This window comes from Calidris pugnax, unplaced genomic scaffold (assembly GCF_001431845.1).
Source record: "Calidris pugnax isolate Ruff unplaced genomic scaffold, ASM143184v1 scaffold44, whole genome shotgun sequence".
NCBI lineage: Eukaryota > Metazoa > Chordata > Aves > Charadriiformes > Scolopacidae > Calidris > Calidris pugnax.
This window is the reverse complement of record NW_015094506.1, coordinates 2,693,035-2,712,957: the sequence shown is the minus strand read 5'-3', so window position 1 is coordinate 2,712,957 and position 19,923 is coordinate 2,693,035. Positions and strand designations below refer to the sequence as shown.

The 19,923-nt window shown below is 47.8% G+C and overlaps 1 protein-coding gene across 2 annotated transcripts in view; it reads left to right on the top strand.

Annotated features, from left to right (window-relative positions):
- Positions 1–11,186, top strand: part of MYH9 (myosin, heavy chain 9, non-muscle) — a 70,332-nt gene extending 59,146 nt beyond the window's left edge. For both annotated transcript variants that reach the window (XM_014963668.1, XM_014963669.1), the window contains exons 28-41: positions 105–311; positions 1,286–1,390; positions 2,598–2,750; positions 3,112–3,360; positions 3,871–4,083; positions 4,753–4,965; positions 5,317–5,478; positions 6,176–6,304; positions 6,656–6,744; positions 6,942–7,065; positions 8,216–8,424; positions 8,853–8,961; positions 9,288–9,460; positions 9,647–11,186. In XM_014963668.1, the coding sequence (XP_014819154.1) occupies positions 105–311; positions 1,286–1,390; positions 2,598–2,750; positions 3,112–3,360; positions 3,871–4,083; positions 4,753–4,965; positions 5,317–5,478; positions 6,176–6,304; positions 6,656–6,744; positions 6,942–7,065; positions 8,216–8,424; positions 8,853–8,961; positions 9,288–9,460; positions 9,647–9,764 (2,253 nt within the window). In that variant the 3' untranslated portion in view covers positions 9,765–11,186. The remainder of the gene's footprint in view (positions 1–104; positions 312–1,285; positions 1,391–2,597; positions 2,751–3,111; positions 3,361–3,870; positions 4,084–4,752; positions 4,966–5,316; positions 5,479–6,175; positions 6,305–6,655; positions 6,745–6,941; positions 7,066–8,215; positions 8,425–8,852; positions 8,962–9,287; positions 9,461–9,646) is intronic.
- Positions 11,187–19,923: the final 8,737 nt, after the last annotated feature.

Here is a 19,923-nt window from a genome sequence, read left to right as displayed (position 1 = left end):
AACATTAGCTTGTCTGTTGGGGGGAAAAAAAAAAGTACTCAGTGGAAGGAACCTCCCTTATCTAAAGTCTGAAGGGTTTTGCTGATTTTATTTTTCTTCTTCAGGTGAAAGCAAATCTTGAAAAGGCAAAACAAGCTTTGGAAAGTGAGAAGGCTGAACTGTCCAATGAGGTGAAGGTTCTTCTGCAAGGCAAAGGGGATGCTGAGCACAAGCGGAAAAAAGTTGATGCTCAGCTCCAAGAGCTGCAGGTGAAATTTACAGAAGGCGAAAGAGTGAAGGTCGAACTGGCTGAGAGGGTTAACAAATTGCAGGTGAGTGGCTTGGGTTTTCCTTAGCTTCTGATTCAGCTCAGGGCCAGAGAGAAAAGGTTGTAGGATGGTACCACCCCATATCTAGTTCAGAAATCTTGTTCCTCCCAAGGATAAAGGTCCTACAGAAAGCAAATCCATAGTTTGCTTCCCAAGGACTATGCAAACTCCTTAACTCATTGCCGGGGCAGGACATTTATATTGCTGTCACTTATCATGAGCAGACCTGAGAAAGTGAAGTAATTAACCAGTTGCCATTTGAGTTTTGTAAGCCTTAAAATATTAGCCTGTCTGCTCCCCTTCTGCAATGCATCAGTTTGTACAGAACAGATCTGTAAACACTCAACTGCTTGTGAACCCAGAGTGGCATAAACATACTGATGATTGTGTAACTAATTTGGAAGACAGTGTCTTGAGTCTTTGTAATGTTGATGGTGATGAGGGGTTGCTCAAGGGTGATGTAGAAATACAGGGGGTTTTCTTCCTTTCTTTAAGGGAACAGCAAATCCCTTTGATTCACATGGAGCATTGTCTTCTGCCGCCTTCTTTATGGAGGGTTGTCATTAAAAGTTGAGCAGTGATGGTGTGTGCACTATCTTTTGGGGTGCAAAAATGTAATTTTGAGGCTCCATATCCAGTCCTGAAGCAAATACTGTAAAACAGAAGAGAGTTAGTTTAGTGCCAGTCTGTCTAAAATCTCATCTAGGCCTTACAAAAAAAAAACAACCAACCACAAAACAACCAAAACCAGAAGGCTGTTGCAACAGAGGTGATCCCAAGCAAAAATCTTTTTGACTTCTCGCATTTCATCCTTGGGACTCTGGAAATGATGCATTCATTCCCCTCAGAGATGATGCACATACCTTACTTTTGAGAGGTGCCTCGGCTTTCACTTTTGGGTCTCATAAATGCTTATCTGCTCCTGGCTTTGTTTTTGCTGATGCATTTAATAACCGATACTCTGATCTCTCCTTCAGGTCGAGTTGGACAATGTCACAGGTCTTTTGAACCAGTCTGACAGCAAATCAATCAAATTAGCAAAGGACTTCTCTGCTCTGGAATCACAGCTTCAGGACACCCAGGTGAGAGCTTTGGAAGCCAAGGCATCTGTGTATGGTGCAGCCAGTGTCCGTTAAAAACTCTTAAAGTGGGAAATCACTTTGGACACCATTAATTACTGGATGTAGAACACTTCAAAGAATTGGGTCTGGCTGTTTTTTGCTAAAGGGTTATATTGTGTGGTACTGAGAGCATTTCTACAAAAACAAGCTGTTTACTTTCCTTCTGGTTCCTCAGTATGTGGACCATTTGGAACTTTCCCTGTCTTAGATTTGGAAGTCTTCCTGTATCACCTTTCTGCTTGAGAGCTCTTTAATGCTAAAACTGCACTGGAATGCTATGGTCTTCTTTGAGATCTTCATAGTCACTATTTGACAGGGTTTGTGTGTATGTGTGTATGATTTCTGTTAAATTTGTTAAGTTAAGCAGAAAATTTTATTTCTTAGTGGGTGTTGGGGAAGTGATATATTCAAATAATTTGGTATTTTTTCAGGAAAAAAATATGCTTAGTCTTACAATTCGTGATAAAACAATCATGTACAGTTAGTAGAATATAACTGTTTTGGTAAAGCATGGAGTACCAAGCAGAAGGTTGGGAGGGAAAGGAAGAATGCATCAAACCTCAGATACTGAGTAACCTTGAACAGTCATTGATGTTCTGTCTACTTATTACTCTTCTTAAGAAATAGACTCAAAGATAGCGCCCAATACAAAAAAAATATGCACTAGTTTGAAGACTGGTCTTATTAGCCTCTACAGATCCTTCAGCTCAAGCACTGGCAGCATAAGTCAATAAATGTGGTTGATAGATGACTAGTGTCTTAAAATTCTGCTAAGACCAACGTTGCTTTTAACCATGCTAAGTCACTTTAGCCTGTTGTCCGTTTCTTTGATACTTGAAAATGAGAAAGTCGTGTTAGCAAAATACAGACACGCTGTTGTTGGGAAAGTTTTTAATGCTTTGTGTGCTACTCGGGGGACTCTAGAAAGGACTATGGGTGGCTTGAATAGTGAAGTAATATACTTTAATTGTTAGAGTGTACAAGAGAACAGAAACCTTCTCAGTATTTTGTTTCTATACTGACTCACTGGAAGACAGTTATAAATTCTGTCTGCAGTTGTCTTACCTGTGAAATAAGTTGCCTATTTAAACTCAACCTCAAAAATACTCATTCTGGAGAGAGTGGCCAAGGAGCGGTGCTGAATTCCACTGGCGTGTTTGCTTTATAGGAGCTGCTGCAGGAGGAGACTCGTGTAAAACTCAGCCTGAGCACTAAGCTGAAGCAAATGGAGGATGAGAAGAACAGTCTCAGAGAGCAACTGGAAGAAGAAGAGGAGGCAAAGAGAAATCTAGAGAAACAGATCTCTGTTCTTCAGCAACAGGTACAGAGTCTTCATCCCATAAACCAAGGGCTTTTGAGAGGAAGCGTAAGTGCAGGTCTGTCTCGAAGGAAGTAAAATCTAAATGCAGAATTGATTTTTAGTAACGGAACCTTTCTTGGGAAAGAGTGATCCCAGATGACTTTGGTCAGAGAGGAAATGAAGAGGTCTTTGGTAATTATATGAACAACTTGTAGATTTCTATCTAGGAATTCCTTTGGAAATTCAGTCATATAGTATTCTTTGAGGGGGGAGTGATACCTTCAGAAATGAGCAGACTTGTTTCTTCAACTGCTGGTGCAAGTAAACTACATATAGTGTTATCTGTGGCGTGGCTTCATGTGTGATCTTTTCTGTCCTTCAGGCAATAGATGCAAAGAAGAAGATGGATGATGGCCTGGGCTGCCTTGAGTCAGCAGAGGAAGCCAGGAAGAAGCTGCAGAAGGACTTGGAGGGCTTGAGCCAGCGTTATGAGGAGAAGACAGCTGCATATGACAAGCTGGAAAAAACGAAGACTCGCCTGCAGCAAGAGCTGGATGACCTCACTGTGGACCTGGATCATCAGCGGCAGATTGTTTCCAACCTAGAGAAGAAGCAGAAGAAGTTTGATCAGGTATGACTGCGGTCACTGGGCATTCAGTAGGTGCATCTTATTGACAGGTCTGCCTTAGGAATATCCAAGCAATGTTGCTTAGAGAATGCCTATTTATTTCTGAACTAAGGCATAACGTATAGAGTGGAGAACTAAGCTTTCATAGAAGAAAACTCATTTTGTTCCATGCATAAGAAATTTAACGATGCTCCTTTTTCCAAAGGGAAACACTTTGGAAACCTTTGTAAGTTTTGAACTTACATTATGTTCAAAGTGTTGTCTGCAGATCAGTGTTGAGAGAAAGTTGGAAATAATAGATTGGAGGTCTAGGAAATCAGAAGTTTGTTCATTTGAGGTCATCATAGTTATTAAAGGTGGGATGGCATGCTTCATTCTTTGAAGATGCCTTTTCTTGGTTCCTTCTATCCATGGCAGAACAGTATTAAGAAGACGTTAATGAAAAAAATGCATGTTTACCTTGTTAGAAAATTGTCAGTAATCTCTCAGAATACTGATGTTGTGCTCTTGTAGCTGTTGGCAGAGGAGAAGAACATCTCTGCCAAGTATGCAGAAGAACGGGACCGCGCTGAGGCAGAAGCCCGTGAGAAGGAGACCAAGGCCCTCTCCTTGGCCAGAGCCCTGGAAGAAGCCATAGAGCAGAAAGCTGAGCTGGAACGAATCAATAAGCAGTTCCGCATGGAGATGGAAGACCTGATGAGTTCAAAGGATGATGTTGGGAAAAGCGTAAGTATGAAGTTAAAATATCTGGGCAGGAAGTGTCACACAGGTGACACTGTTAGTTTAATACTGCAAAAATCTTATGTTAGTGTGAACACAGAGAAATGTAAAAGAGAATACTGGATACATTGCAAGTTTGTGAATGTTATGTTTGTGTTACATTAGTAAGTGAGAAAGATGGGTTGGAAGAGCCTAGAAATGACCCAAATGAAGTAGTGACAATCTGAAAATTAACTGGTGTCATTCATTGTGGCAGAGATGAAGGTATGATGTGAGCCTGATATGGAAAATACAGGGATTAGCAAGGCCATGGAAGAGAGTAACTTCAATATTTCAAGACAAAGAATGTTATGATAAGCAGGAAGGAAAAGAAAAAGTTCAGAGAATAAAAAGTAGTTTCTTGAATTATGTCAGAACCAGAGGTGTCCAGAGTAGGTCAGGTCTAAGCTAACAAATGCTTTCATTTTCTCCCCACCACCACACATAGATGACCAGAACTAGTAGGTAATGATGTTTCACATTGTCAGTTTGCAGGTATGCGAGCAGCTGGCTTTGAAGGGGTATCTCTGCCCTAATAAGAGGGACAGATGCAATATTCTGAGACTTCTTTGCTCTTAGCATAGATGAATTGTTTGCACTCTTTGAGGAAACCTCACATGTGGTACTGTGCTGTAGGTCCATGAGCTGGAGAAGGCTAAGCGAGCCCTGGAGCAGCAGGTGGAGGAGATGAAGACACAGCTGGAAGAGCTGGAGGATGAACTGCAGGCCACAGAGGATGCCAAACTGCGGCTAGAAGTGAACCAACAGGCCATGAAGGCACAGTTTGACCGGGACCTCCAGGGACGTGATGAACAGAATGAAGAGAAGAAGAAACAGCTGATTAGACAAGTAAGAATTGCTCTGCAAATCCTGAAAGTGTTCTGTACACAAAGGCACTTGTGTCCAAAGACAGTTAGACAGTGCCAATCCACAGATTCTTGTTAATGGTGACTCTCCAGGCAGCGCTGTGAAGCTGTGAGAGACTTTCCCCCTTGTGTGCGTGTTTGTTCAAACAGCCTTTGTCTATCGAAGTGCCCATGTAGCTTTATTAGTGAGGAATGTGAGCCCCATCCCCCTGCCAGGAAGAATGAAAGCAAGTCACATGCTTGCACTTAGGTACAGTTTGAAAGGGGGGATGCGAAAAGTAGCTGTTGGGAAATCAAGGAGCTGAAATGCTGATGCCTGTGTTTCTCCTTGCAGGTGCGGGAGATGGAGGTGGAATTGGAAGATGAACGAAAACAGCGCTCCATGGCTGTGGCTGCCAGGAAGAAGCTAGAGATGGACCTGAAGGATTTGGAAAGCCACATAGACACTGCTAACAAGAATCGTGAAGAAGCCATCAAGCAGCTCCGCAAACTGCAGGTGAGAAGCTGCAACTGTTTTAGTTGTCACTGTAGAGCATTTATCCAGGGAAATGGGATACAAGATTTCACCTCATGAGAACCATGCATCAGTGTCACAAGAGCAGCAGAGCCTTGTAGCAATTTACCGCAAAAGATTTATTGGCATTTCAAACATCTTTCCAACCCCCATCTGCCTGTTTAACTCCCTGGGATACAAGCTGTAGGGAAAGTCCACTCTAGTGCTTGCCTCGTGTCAGTGTTTTTGGAAAGGATTATGGAACTGCAAAGCTTAGAGGGGCTTAAATATCATTTAGGCCTTCTCCTGCCCCAAGACAGTTCTGTTACGCTTTTATAATTCCTACAGGCATTTGCCTGGTCTGTTCTTAGGAAAAACTCTAAATCCTCCCGAGACTGTCCATTCCATTGCTTCACTAGAAAGCTTCCTGTACCTTCCCTTTCCCACCTCCCTGTATCTGACAAGATTATTTTTTTTTCCCTGTAATTTAAACAGTCCTGTTTGCTTCCATTACTGCTTCTCCTTACTACTTGTTAAATGGGAGAAGGGTGATTCCTTTTGTTTTTACAGCAACATTTTTGGTAGCTGAAGATAAATCCCTGTTTCTATTTTCTCTCCGTATTTCCCATAAGACAGACAAACTCAATTTATTACTGTAGATGCTCTGAAATTCATAGGTTTTTTTGTTCTCCCTTCTCAGGCACAGATGAAGGATTACATGCGGGAACTGGAGGACACACGTACTTCCAGAGAAGAGATCTTGGCACAGGCCAAAGAAAATGAGAAGAAGCTGAAGAGCATGGAGGCAGAGATGATCCAATTGCAGGAGGTAATGGAATATGCAGACAAGTCAAGGGCTTGTTTGTTTCCTTTGGCCAAAAACTAAGTGTAGCATTAGTGTAGTCTAAACTTGAGTGGTTATTTCCTTTCTTTTGTACTTTTGCTCTGCTCAAATATGAAGTCTACTTCAAAATGCCAAATTTGGCCCTTTTTTGACAGCTGTGACAGGAGTCTGCAAAACAAAGGAAATTGTGGGGTGGGCGAAAACAGACCATGTCTTGCAGTTAAGTCTGGATCTAGCCAGAGACCATACCACCCATTACCAGTAACTGCTTTTTTCCTATGCTGCATTAATTGGTGGCTTCCCATTGGATCACTGACCGTCTCGTTTTCATTCCAGGAACTTGCAGCAGCCGAGCGTGCCAAGCGCCAGGCCCAGCAAGAAAGGGATGAGCTGGCTGATGAGATCGCCAACAACAGTGGTAAAGGGTGAGTAATGTTCCCTCTTCAAGGGTGGAGGAGCTGGTTTGGGAAAATACTTCACAGGCTGTTATTTTTATGTAGACTGCAGCACGCGCTGTATCCCCTCTGCTCTTGAGAGACTGAGCTTATTTTGTAAAATTAGAAGCAGTGAATATTCCCCAAGGCATTAATGCGACCGACACTAATGATTCTGTGTACTGTAGGGCACTGGCCATGGAGGAGAAGAGACGCCTGGAGGCCCGGATAGCTCAGCTGGAGGAGGAGTTAGAAGAGGAACAGGGCAACACAGAGATAATCAATGACCGGCTCAAGAAGGCAAATCTTCAGGTACCTGTTCAGGCTGCACGTGCCAGTAGGGGTTCTCTAATCTATACAGATTGTCAAACTGCACCCAGATTTAATGCCAGCTGCTGCTTTGTGTACAGGACAGGCCCACAGAAGTCTGTAGATGCAAGCAAGGTGAAACATGTGAATACCACAATGCAGAAAAATAGGGTAGGCAGTCAGAGGTGATGTTAATTCACTGGTTTTGATCATTTAGATCATTGGGTAGCTGGAACAATCTCCCAAGTTTATTAAAAAAAAAAAAAAAAAAAAAAAAAAAAAAAAAAAAAAAAAAAAAGAAAAAAGAAAAAAACAAAACAAAAAACCCAAAAAAAGCTCCCAGTCCTTTTTTTCCTCTATAAAGGAATTATGAGAAAGATGATCTGCAGCCTGCAGCTCCAACTTGGCATGCAGAGCAGTGCCACAATGTGTTTGGAAAACGACTTTTCTGCCAGTTCTATGCTGCTTCAAATGGACTAACCATATGGAAATTGTTAGGCTGCTATAGAAACCATGATCTTAATCTGCCTGTTCTCTGCCATATTTTATCTGCCCAACTTGGAGAGTCAAGCGTGTTGTTTTCTTAGCTCTCCAAAGCCGAGGAGCTGGGCGGATGGTTTTCTGAACGGCTTGTTCACTCTGGTGGATCAAAGCATAATTCCCTCCTTGGTTGACTGTCAGCCAGAGCCCTGGTTTGGAAGTGGCCTGAGTTCTTCCCCTTTCACCTTTCAATGTCAGTATTTTTAAGCTGCTTTTTTGTAGTGGAAGTAGACAGACAGCGAATAAATGAAAAATTAGTAAAGCACATGTATTGGATCCACTTGGCTCAGGATTTTTGTAATTCACTAAGACTGATAATTACTGTGTTAAGTGCCAAACCATGGCTTTCACCCCAGAGACCATTGTGTGTGATTGGCAAATTTAGCCATAAGAGGAGGTTGATAAACCTGTTATTCAAGGAATTACTTTGAAAATCTGGGTAAACTAAGATATTTTGAGAAGTGCCCTGCCTTACAGACAGGTTCCTCTGTATCAGAGTTATTCCAGGTATTCAGCTCACCCGGAGGGTCCTTTTTCTTTGCATGTGTCTGAGAAATAAAGCAGCCTTTGAGGCTGCAGTGCTTGATATGCTGAGTCCTCCTTCCCTCTGCAGATTGACCAGATGAATGCCGACCTGAACGCCGAGCGTAGCAACGCCCAGAAGAATGAGAACGCTCGCCAGCAGATGGAGCGCCAGAACAAGGAGCTGAAGCTGAAGCTGCAGGAGATGGAGAGCGCAGTGAAGTCCAAGTACAAGGCCAACATCACGGCCTTGGAAGCCAAGATAGCCCAGCTGGAAGAGCAGTTGGATATGGAGACAAAGTATGTCCTAGTAGAAACTCTGTCTCTTTTACAAGCCTCCACCCACTCTGGCATTTTAAGTTCTTCTGAACAAATTCTGATTTGTGAGTGAGGGCTTCATCCTAGGTATACTGGCTAGTCTAGATACAGGATTTCCAAACCTCCCTTTTTTTTTTTTCCGCTATAGAGACTTCCAGCTTTTTCCAGACTTAACCACTCCTAGAAGTATGGATGTGGTGCACTTGCTGTCGCTCTGTAGCTTCAGTAATATACATGTGACATCGGTGCCTTTTGGTCATTTCTGGGAAACCTTGCCTCCTATCCCCTTTTTTTCTAAGTTAGGAGGACTTTTCCTATCCTTCTAGTTTCTAACTTGCTCAAGTAAGGTTGTCTTGTTGGGGACAAGGGGAGATAAGTTCTTTTTCTGATGTGACTGTATTTCTGTGTAGGGAGCGCCAGGCTGCCAGCAAGCAGGTGCGCCGTGCCGAGAAGAAGCTCAAAGACATCTTGCTGCAGGTGGATGATGAGAGGCGTAATGCTGAGCAATTCAAAGATCAGGTGTGTATAGTTACTCGCAGCAGTGGTGAGTCTGCTGGTGGGATGACTCACCTTCTGTGAGCAAGGCATCATCTGCGTGTAAGGGAGCTCTAGCATTAACCTTCCTGTGGATTTATCATCTTTTCCCTTACTGTGATAATTACAAGATGACACAGATGAAAATGTGATGCTTTTAAGGACAAGCTTGGATCTTCAGAAAGGGAAGGTGGGGGGCTTTGGAAACTTTCTGCTTTTTGCTGCTCTGACCACTGTGCGGTAACTCTGGAGAATCATTGATATCTTTTTTTTTAATATTTTTTTTTTCCCCTCCCCCCATACGTGCTCAGGCGGACAAGGCGAACTTGCGCTTGAAGCAGCTGAAGCGCCAGCTTGAGGAAGCAGAGGAGGAGGCCCAGCGAGCCAACGCATCCCGCAGGAAGCTCCAGCGTGAGCTGGAGGATGCCACTGAAACAGCCGATGCCATGAATAGAGAAGTCAGTTCCCTGAAGAGCAAACTCAGGTAAGGCAGAGCATCTTGTGCAATACCCTGGCGGCACAGTCCGCTGTAGTCTTGCTGGAACTGCTCCCCGTGGCAGCTGCCCACAGCAGACAGCGTGGCCAGGTGCTTCCTCACCTCTTTCTGAAGCCTGTGCTGTCTGGTGAGTTCAGTGGAACCTTGTCTTCCTGACATTCTGTCCTTCCCTAGGCGCGGGGACCTGCCGTTTGTCATGACACGTCGAATTGTCAGGAAGGGGACAGGAGAGTGCTCCGATGAGGAAGTGGACGGCAAAGCAGATGCTGGTGATGCCAAAGCTACTGAATAAGTCCTCCCATTTGACCCAGGTTACACGTGATGGAGTGACCCATCCACCCTCCCCTCTTCCATTGGACTCTCAGCAAACCCTCTCCTCCTAAATTAGCTGGGGATCTGCAGAGCAAGCCCAGCTCTGTGTATCTGGAGCCATTGGGCATCTGTGGTCCTAGTTTCCTCCTCTTTCCGGTTTCCTAATCCTCTTTGTATTTAATGCCAAAGAGTCGGGGCTCTGAAATCTAACCAGCAGTTTGGCCGCTTACAGAGGCCTATAGAACTGTCCGTGCCATGTCTGCTGGTGAATCCTTACACAGTTTGGAGGGAGTGGGGTTTAGGGAAAGGTTATTTTTGCTGTAAATCTCCTTTGTCTTTGATTCTAGCTGCAGGGAAGCTCCTTTCTGAATTCTTTCCCCTCCCTCTTTGTTTGCTTTTGGCAATCATGTTCAGTGACCTCAGACTTCTGCCTCTTTTAATCTGCCCACCCACGTGGTTTGGGAGCAGTTTCAGGAAAAACGGTGTGCTTTGGCCATGGCAATTTGCCCTTTCTTCTTTCATATGTTTCCAGGGAGGGGTGAAGAGGGAAGCTCCTCTTGGGACCAGTTACCTGGAGGACTTGCCAAAGTTGTTTTTTTTTTTTTTTTTCTTTTTTTTCTTCCTCTTCTTATTTTTACTGTCTGGACAGATCTCTGAAGTGCAATGATGTCCTGTTAGTGTCTCTGCCTCTGAGCGGTTTCATCTAAGGTAGCGTGGACCAGTAGTTAAAGACAGGCTGGGGAAGCAGAACAATGTCCTTGTGCTTGTCTGAGAATCTCTGGGGGACCAAATATATTTAATGGTAATAGACAGAATCTAGGGGAACTTAATAGGGTAGTGGGCCGAGGGTGGGGATAAGGGGAGGGAAATCCTTCTTTTATTGACATGTCCAAGCCTCTTGCACCTGCTCTGTAACCAGGGGTTGGGATTAGTTATTGTGCACCATTGACTAAGAGTATATTAAAAAAAACCTTTAATCTGCACAGATATATGTAAGGCCTTTGTATCTCTCATAATAAGTAATTAAGAAAAAAAATAAAGGTCTTTATCACTGCCTTTCTATTGGGACCATGGTTATATATAGATAGTCTTTACTTTTCTACACCGTACACTGGTTGCTGGATTTACCTGTATTCTTAACCATATTGTATATGCTGCATTTAGACCTACTTATGAGCGAAGTAAAAATAATTAAATATGAAGCGCCATACTGTATGCCTGAAGCGCTCTAAATGCAGGAGCCTCATGTCCCAATTGCTGTCACAAACGAAAAGAAATTAATTTTTTTTTTATATAATAAAAGTGCCTTAGCATGTGCCTCAGCTGTGTGTCACCACTACAGTCAGTAATGGTTTACTGGTGCTCCACTGATGTTACCAATAAAGATTATCCATGTGCTGCAGTCTGTGTGCGTGTGTTGCCGTTCCCTCCGTCCCTAGGTGCGGCGAAGATCATACGTGTCACCTCCAAAGGTGGTGGCTGTGGTGTCAGAGCACCAGCCTGTCCCACCAGCAGCACTGCAGACCTCCCCTGACACCGCGAGTCACCCTCCGTAGCTGAAATGGGGTGTTATGGTACCCTTGGTGTGTCATGGGGGGTTTCAGAGGAAGAGAATGCACCCTGTTTGTCTCCTCTCAGAGAGTTACCTACTCAAAACACGAGGCTGTGAGTTTGAGCAGAGCCAGTTCTGTTCTTGGCCTGTGGATGGCATTTCAGAGTCAGTTTGCTTGCACAGTTATTAGTTACACTCTTCTTCACTTCTCTTTCCAGTCTCTGGAGTCCTTGGAAAGTGAGGTTAGCGGAGGAGGTGATAGATGTCTAGAAGTCTCTTTGATCAATAAGTTGTCAAAATTGCCTTTCGCTCATCTTCCAGCTTATTCCCAGAAAATCTGCTTTTTGTTACATTTTTGCCAAAAATTGAAAAACTTGCGGCTGTATCCCTCTTCTGGTCCGTGGTCTGCTTCACCTTGAAGCGCTGCAGGTGATTGTGTGTTCTGGTGCTACAGCCGTGGCATAGAAAGCTACAGTATGACACCAGCCCCGGATAATTGTAACCTCGTCCCATTCATCCTGTGCTGGCAGAGTTTTAAACCTTGATGAGAAAGTCTGAGTTAGAAGCTGGGGCTGGGTCAGACCCTGGGTGGAAGCGCTGGGGAAGGAAGAGCTGGTGTTCACCGGGAGGGCTGTGGTGCTGCTGGCAGACACGGAGCAGGGAGGGTGCACTCACAGTAAATTCCTTCTCGGGGGAGCACTTGTGTCTACTCAAAGGGTGGGATTTCCATCTAAACAAATGGTGAGAAGGGAACAAGTCTTCTTGTTAAGAAACTTAAGTGTAGGTAGAAGCTTAAAAAAAGAAAAAGCGGAGGGGGTTGTGGAGATAGGAGGTGTGAAGATTGACCACGTGCTGCTGTGCCTGTGGGTGTGCTCACGTTAAGGGGTCAGTGGGAGCAAGAACAACTTTTGGCGTTACCTTACACAGGCTGCAGCTTTTGGACACCTGAATAGGGATTAACGTGTGAAGGGGTGGAGGTGCCTTTGCGGTGCGTGGAATGCAGGTGTTGATGTCTTGTGCCCACACTTAAAAACAGGACTGGAGTTACTCTCCTCGGGCAGATGCTTTGGTCTTTTTCCAAAGTATTTTGCAGAAACACGTAAGGTATCTTTGTGAAGAGCCTGCCCTTTAAATGAGATTAGCTTTGATTTCCCATCATAGGCTCATCTTGAAACGGCACCAGCTGGGCAGGCACCGCTGTGCCACAGAGCAGAACTGCCCTGACACCTGTGCCAATGCCAAGCTGACCCCTTTCAGCTGGGGCTGCCTTTTGTGCCCTTTGCATTGCAGTGTGTGAGCCACTGCTGGGCTGCTCCTCTGTCCTACAGGAGATGGAAAAGAGACTCGTGTGGGTTTTTTCCACAGGCGCAGTACTTTCCTTCAACTTTCCACTTCTTTGAGCATCCCGGTGGAAAGGCCAAAATTAGTCTCCCACAACATTTTCCCCTTTGCAGAGTGCAACCTTGAGCTAGCAACTTCTCATGGCTCCAGGTCAGTTGCTCTTCTGTGGATCTCCAGAGCTGCTTAAATGCCTCATGTAGGTTTTCCTGAGATTTTGGGGATGGTCTGAGTAGGTGGGTGGTTACAAAGGCTGTAATAAGCGAGAGGGGAGAAGAGGTTGAACTGGGAGCTGATCTGCAGTCCCCATGTGCCAGTTGTTCCTGGAAGTTGGTGCTGGAGCTTTGTTGCCTGCGTGATCCAACCTCAGGCATTGGAAGGGTCTGAATGAGGGGACACGTGGACACAGTTTCAGAAGATGCAAGGGATGGTGCTAAAGTTAATTTCAAACGTGTTTGTCCCTGCACCGGCCCCTTGTGCTGCCACAAAGAGTCTGTAAAACCAGATCATTAAATATGATTAAAAAAAGATATAAAATAATGGATGCAGGTTATAGCGTGACCCTGGCAGGCTGTTGTAACAGCAGAACTGAGGAGCAGAGCAATCAGCCCTGTCGCAGCCTGGGGGAGATGGGATAAAATCAGGGTCAGGGAGAGCAGCTGAGCGCTGGGCTTGTTCCTGCTCCAGCTGCCCCAGGGCAGAGGGGAGGCTGTGGCCATCAGAGCCAGTTCCAGCTGGGTCTTGGGCTGCAGCAGCAGTGACCTGCCAAGTTTAGGGATTAACCCTCATCTGTTTCCCCCCCAAACTGTCTCGAGTACCACTTTAACGTGAACGGAAAATCACTTCATCAAAGCTGGGGGTGCAGATGAAGCGTCTGCGGGGCTGGGATGCCCCGGTGACAGGCAGGGGAGGGAGGGAGCTGTGGTGGGGAACTGCAGCCTGCCCTGCCTGGAGGGAGACGTGGGTGAAGGACACCTCGGAGCCGTGGTTTGAGTGATCTGGAACTAAAATGCAGTCCGGCTGGAGACCAGCAAGCAATAAGCCCCAGGGGCATATAAAGCATTAATTGTTGGCCTGTGCCACCCAGGAGCATCCATCCCTGGATGCAGAGCCTGGATGGTGGCATTCGGAGCGGGGAGAGAGCTCTGGGGCTGGTGAGGGCCCAGCTCAGCCCCAAGAGCTTCCCGGCCTGGAGATGCCTTGTCCCAACCCTGCTGGCAAGATCCCAGCTGTGTTGCTTTCCCTGAAGAGCCCGGATCTCCACTTTGCCAGGGGCAGGTCCTTTTAAACTTTGTCTCCAAGCACAGCCCGAGACAATGTTCCCAGTGCCAGGACAGATAGCTAGTACTGGGAGATAACTGCTGTCTGTCTGGACCTATTCATTTCCTTCCTCTGGTGCCAGCAGTGGGAGTGAAAGCAGAAGGAAAAGGAGGAAAAACAAAATGAATTAAAAAACAACAACAAAAAACCAACAAAAACCTTCTAGTCTTGAATTTGTGACTCTCCTGTCCTTGCTACCTTTTTGAGCCAGCGTGGCTGAGTGAAACAGCTGAGCAGCAGTGCAGCAAGAGGAAAAGAAAAACATGAAACATCTCCAGCGATGGTGGCCTGGCAGACGAGAGGAGACCTGCTGGAGCCCCTCCTCAGGTCAGGTCCCTGCGGTGGGGCAGCCTCCCTCAGCGAGACTGGGGAGGGCTGGCCTCCAGGGCTTTCAGTTGGGGTAAAATGTGTGGAGAAGGACACTTAAAAGTCAATTGCTGAAAGTTCGCTCACTCTTTGGACTGGGCCGTCACTGGGTTGTTCACAAGGAGTGTTTAAGGCAGGCTGAGGGCACACACAAGCAGCAGAAATCTGTGGGAGGTGGTGCTGCCCGGGTGCCCCGTGGGGAGGTCTCCCTGGAGGTTTCACTATTGCTCAGCTCCCCAGCCCTAAGGAAGGAGGAGGGAGGAAATGGAGAACTGATGAAGATGGAGTGGCTGGCCTCGCAGTGCTGTGTTACTCATAATGTGGTTATGTGCTGCTAATTAATCTGGAATTATACTGTGAATGGCTTCATTCACTACCGCCTTAATTGACTTCTGATGGAAATTGTGTGGAATCTCATGGAAAAGGATGTTACGGTAGGGTGTATCACTCAGGATCACTTTCTTAGGCTCCCTTTTAGGAGAGGAGCCATCACTCAAAGCCCTGACCTCATGCAAGGCCAGGCTGAAGTGGGGCTCTGTGGCCAGACCAAGTCCCAGCAGGGACAATGTACTAGTGGAGGGGACTGGTGGTGGTCAGCAGAGAGAGTTATCTAGAAGCAGTGAGATGCTGAACCCTATCACCAAGAGCTGGGCTGACCCATAGGGCAGCCTGCACCAGCTTTGTGGGTGAAGTGATGACTTGATGGGGAAAGAAAGGGTGAGAGAAAAAAAAACACAACCACCCAATCCTCGGAGCTGTAATCAACGAAATTTGCTTCCTGCTTTTCCTTCCTGCTGTATCCAGGGAAACATCCCCATGTGTTGCCTTATAAAGAAACGGCATCACACCAGAGCTGAGCCCACCTTGCACTTTTCCTCCTCCAAACTCCTGGCACCGAGTGCTCCTGGAGCAGCAAGGGAAGCATCCTTCCTCCTGGCCCAGGCTCTTCTCTCCCAGACCCATTTCCCCAATTCTGAGCTGTCCCTGGGGCTGGAAAGGACCCCGGCAGAACCTCCCAGCCCTGCAGGCTGCTGGATGGATGCAGCCTCCCCAGTGGCCACCAGGCATGTGTCAAAATCTTGTTTCATTTCCTTCTCAGCACTTCCCCACTGAGGGCTGAGAGGGGCACAGGGGCTGTGTGCACCACGCCTGGGCTGCCAAATTCATCCTGGGCTGGAGCCGGCTGTTTCAGACCCTGTTTCTGCCTCCCAAAGCCTTCCCTGCAGCCGGTGTGGGTCTGAGGAGCTTCACCTCTGGAGGAGAGACCAGCCGCAGTCTCAGGCAAGGCTCTGGGCTTGCTTAAGAAATGCTAATGATGTCGCTAGAAACTGCAGTGGGCTTTGAAGCAGAGGTATCAGCGCAGCCAAAAAAAAGGTTTTAACGAGGTAACACGCAGCCCAATTTGCTGTGGAGGCTTTTGATCCCTTCTGCTGTCGATGTAATTGTGTGCTGTGCAGCTCACAGCTCACTGGCGCGTTGTTTTCGGAAGAATGAGGCACCCAGCTGTCTTGCCCTGATGTGTCCTTGTGGGTAAGGCACGGATAAAGCTCTTGATCAGCTTTTGCTTGAAGCCTGGCTCACCGTTTCCCTCTCACCTGGGAATTTTCTGGGAGAGGAGCCATCACTCATGCAAGGCCAGGCTGAAGTGAGGCTCTGTGGCCAGACCAAGTCCCAGCAGGGACAATGTACTAGTGGAGGGGACTGGTGGTGGTCAGCAGAGAGAGTTATCTAGAAGCAGTGAGATGCTGAACCCTATCACCAAGAGCTGGGCTGACCCATAGGGCAGCCTGCACCAGCTTTGTGGGTGAAGTGATGACTTGATGGGGAAAGAAAGGGTGAGAGAAAAAAAAACACAACCACCCAATCCTTGGAGCTGTAATCAACGAAATTTGCTTCCTGCTTTTCCTTCCTGCTGTATCCAGGGAAACATCCCCATGTGTTGCCTTATAAAGAAACGGCATCACACCAGAGCTGAGCCCACCTTGCACTTTTCCTCCTCCAAACTCCTGGCACCGAGTGCTCCTGGAGCAGCAAGGGAAGCATCCTTCCTCCTGGCCCAGGCTCTTCTCTCCCAGACCCATTTCCCCAATTCTGAGCTGTCCCTGGGGCTGGAAAGGACCCCGGCAGAACCTCCCAGCCCTGCAGGCTGCTGGATGGATGCAGCCTCCCCAGTGGCCACCAGGCATGTGTCAAAATCTTGTTTCATTTCCTTCTCAGCACTTCCCCACTGAGGGCTGAGAGGGGCACAGGGGCTGTGTGCACCACGCCTGGGCTGCCAAATTCATCCTGGGCTGGAGCCGGCTGTTTCAGACCCTGTTTCTGCCTCCCAAAGCCTTCCCTGCAGCCGGTGTGGGTCTGAGGAGCTTCACCTCTGGAGGAGAGACCAGCCGCAGTCTCAGGCAAGGCTCTGGGCTTGCTTAAGAAATGCTAATGATGTCGCTAGAAACTGCAGTGGGCTTTGAAGCAGAGGTATCAGCGCAGCCAAAAAAAAGGTTTTAACGAGGTAACACGCAGCCCAATTTGCTGTGGAGGCTTTTGATCCCTTCTGCTGTCGATGTAATTGTGTGCTGTGCAGCTCACAGCTCACCGGCGCGTTGTTTTCGGAAGAATGAGGCACCCAGCTGTCTTGCCCTGATGTGTCCTTGTGGGTAAGGCACGGATAAAGCTCTTGATCAGCTTTTGCTTGAAGCCTGGCTCACCGTTTCCCTCTCACCTGGGAATTTTCTGGGAGATGACTTCAAAGACGTGGCTTCTGCTCCAGTTAAGAAACGGCAGTGGGACCCTGCGCAAGGAAAAGTGCCGGGTTTGTGCTGTCCGTGTTCACTCAGGTCCTCGCTGCGAAGCTGAAGGGAGTTTATTTGCGCAAAACCCCCCATCATTTGCCAAGGGGAGTGTTCACCTCTCTGCTGCAGCAGGGGAGGTTGGGTCAGAGGAGGGATGGCCAGCGCAGCCAGCAGCCCCGCGGTCCCACCGGGGGGTAACACACAGGGAGGAAATCTACACCAGGAGTAAAACCTCCCCTACCCCAGAGGTCTTTTGCCTGCACCGCTTCCCCAGGCAGAAAGTGAGAAAAACTTAGGTGTTTGAGTAGAAAAACCAGCAGAGTGACTGGGGACAAATGCCCGGATTTGCAGAGCACACGTCCCCGCTGCCACTAAGAGAGGTGTCAGGACAGGGATGGGACCAGCACAGCTGTTCCAGCAGCCAAGGATGCGGTGCCACATATGGCAGGGTCTGCAGGGCTGGTCCTCCCCTCCCAGGGCCTTCCACGGCACCGTGCTTTGGGCTTTGGGCTGGGTTGGCCAAGGACAAGACAGCAGATGCTCTCCCCCACCTCTTGTTCCAAGGAGAGGAAGAAGAGAGAGAAAGAGATTTATGAGTTTAGGAAAACAACCCCTAAACTAATGAAATATTAATAATAGAATAAAAAGGAAATAATGAAATAGATACACTATATATACATATATATACAAAACTGTGAAGCTCCCAGGGAGATGCCACCAGCAGGCACTAGGAAAATCCCGGGCTGGTCTCTGGATTCCAGAACACTCTGAGGGGGATCAAAGGTAGGCAACCTCACAGGGTCCTCCTCATTGAAGAGGAGCCAACTTGATCCCTCAAGCATTTCTACTGAGCACAGCAGATGAGATGGAAGACCCTATTGGTCAGTTTGGGTTACCTGACCTGTCTACCTCTTCCCACAGGTGTGACCCTGTGACCACAGGTGTGTGCAAGGCACAGCCTCTCTCACTGAACAGAAAGATGGCTTTGCTTCACCCCAAACCAGGACACACAGCCCCAGCGTAGCTTTAGGGGGAGACTGATGACAAGCAAAGCCTGGCACCGTGTCCCCAAAAAGGGACCTGACGTGTTTCCCTTGGGCAGCAGATGCATGAGGGTGCCAGCAGGGACAATGTACTAGTGGAGGGGACTGGTGGTGGTCAGCAGAGAGAGTTATCTAGAAGCAGTGAGATGCTGAACCCTATCACCAAGAGCTGGGCTGACCCATAGGGCAGCCTGCACCAGCTTTGTGGGTGAAGTGATGACTTGATGGGGAAAGAAAGGGTGAGAGAAAAAAAAACACAACCACCCAATCCTTGGAGCTGTAATCAACGAAATTTGCTTCCTGCTTTTCCTTCCTGCTGTATCCAGGGAAACATCCCCATGTGTTGCCTTATAAAGAAACGGCATCACACCAGAGCTGAGCCCACCTTGCACTTTTCCTCCTCCAAACTCCTGGCACCGAGTGCTCCTGGAGCAGCAAGGGAAGCATCCTTCCTCCTGGCCCAGGCTCTTCTCTCCCAGACCCATTTCCCCAATTCTGAGCTGTCCCTGGGGCTGGAAAGGACCCCGGCAGAACCTCCCAGCCCTGCAGGCTGCTGGATGGATGCAGCCTCCCCAGTGGCCACCAGGCATGTGTCAAAATCTTGTTTCATTTCCTTCTCAGCACTTCCCCACTGAGGGCTGAGAGGGGCACAGGGGCTGTGTGCACCACGCCTGGGCTGCCAAATTCATCCTGGGCTGGAGCCGGCTGTTTCAGACCCTGTTTCTGCCTCCCAAAGCCTTCCCTGCAGCCGGTGTGGGTCTGAGGAGCTTCACCTCTGGAGGAGAGACCAGCCGCAGTCTCAGGCAAGGCTCTGGGCTTGCTTAAGAAATGCTAATGATGTCGCTAGAAACTGCAGTGGGCTTTGAAGCAGAGGTATCAGCGCAGCCAAAAAAAAGGTTTTAACGAGGTAACACGCAGCCCAATTTGCTGTGGAGGCTTTTGATCCCTTCTGCTGTCGATGTAATTGTGTGCTGTGCAGCTCACAGCTCACCGGCGCGTTGTTTTCGGAAGAATGAGGCACCCAGCTGTCTTGCCCTGATGTGTCCTTGTGGGTAAGGCACGGATAAAGCTCTTGATCAGCTTTTGCTTGAAGCCTGGCTCACCGTTTCCCTCTCACCTGGGAATTTTCTGGGAGATGACTTCAAAGACGTGGCTTCTGCTCCAGTTAAGAAACGGCAGTGGGACCCTGCGCAAGGAAAAGTGCCGGGTTTGTGCTGTCCGTGTTCACTCAGGTCCTCGCTGCGAAGCTGAAGGGAGTTTATTTGCGCAAAACCCCCCATCATTTGCCAAGGGGAGTGTTCACCTCTCTGCTGCAGCAGGGGAGGTTGGGTCAGAGGAGGGATGGCCAGCGCAGCCAGCAGCCCCGCGGTCCCACCGGGGGGTAACACACAGGGAGGAAATCTACACCAGGAGTAAAACCTCCCCTACCCCAGAGGTCTTTTGCCTGCACCGCTTCCCCAGGCAGAAAGTGAGAAAAACTTAGGTGTTTGAGTAGAAAAACCAGCAGAGTGACTGGGGACAAATGCCCGGATTTGCAGAGCACACGTCCCCGCTGCCACTGAGAGAGGTGTCAGGACAGGGATGGGACCAGCACAGCTGTTCCAGCAGCCAAGGATGCGGTGCCACATATGGCAGGGTCTGCAGGGCTGGTCCTCCCCTCCCAGGGCCTTCCACGGCACCGTGCTTTGGGCTTTGGGCTGGGTTGGCCAAGGACAAGACAGCAGATGCTCTCCCCCA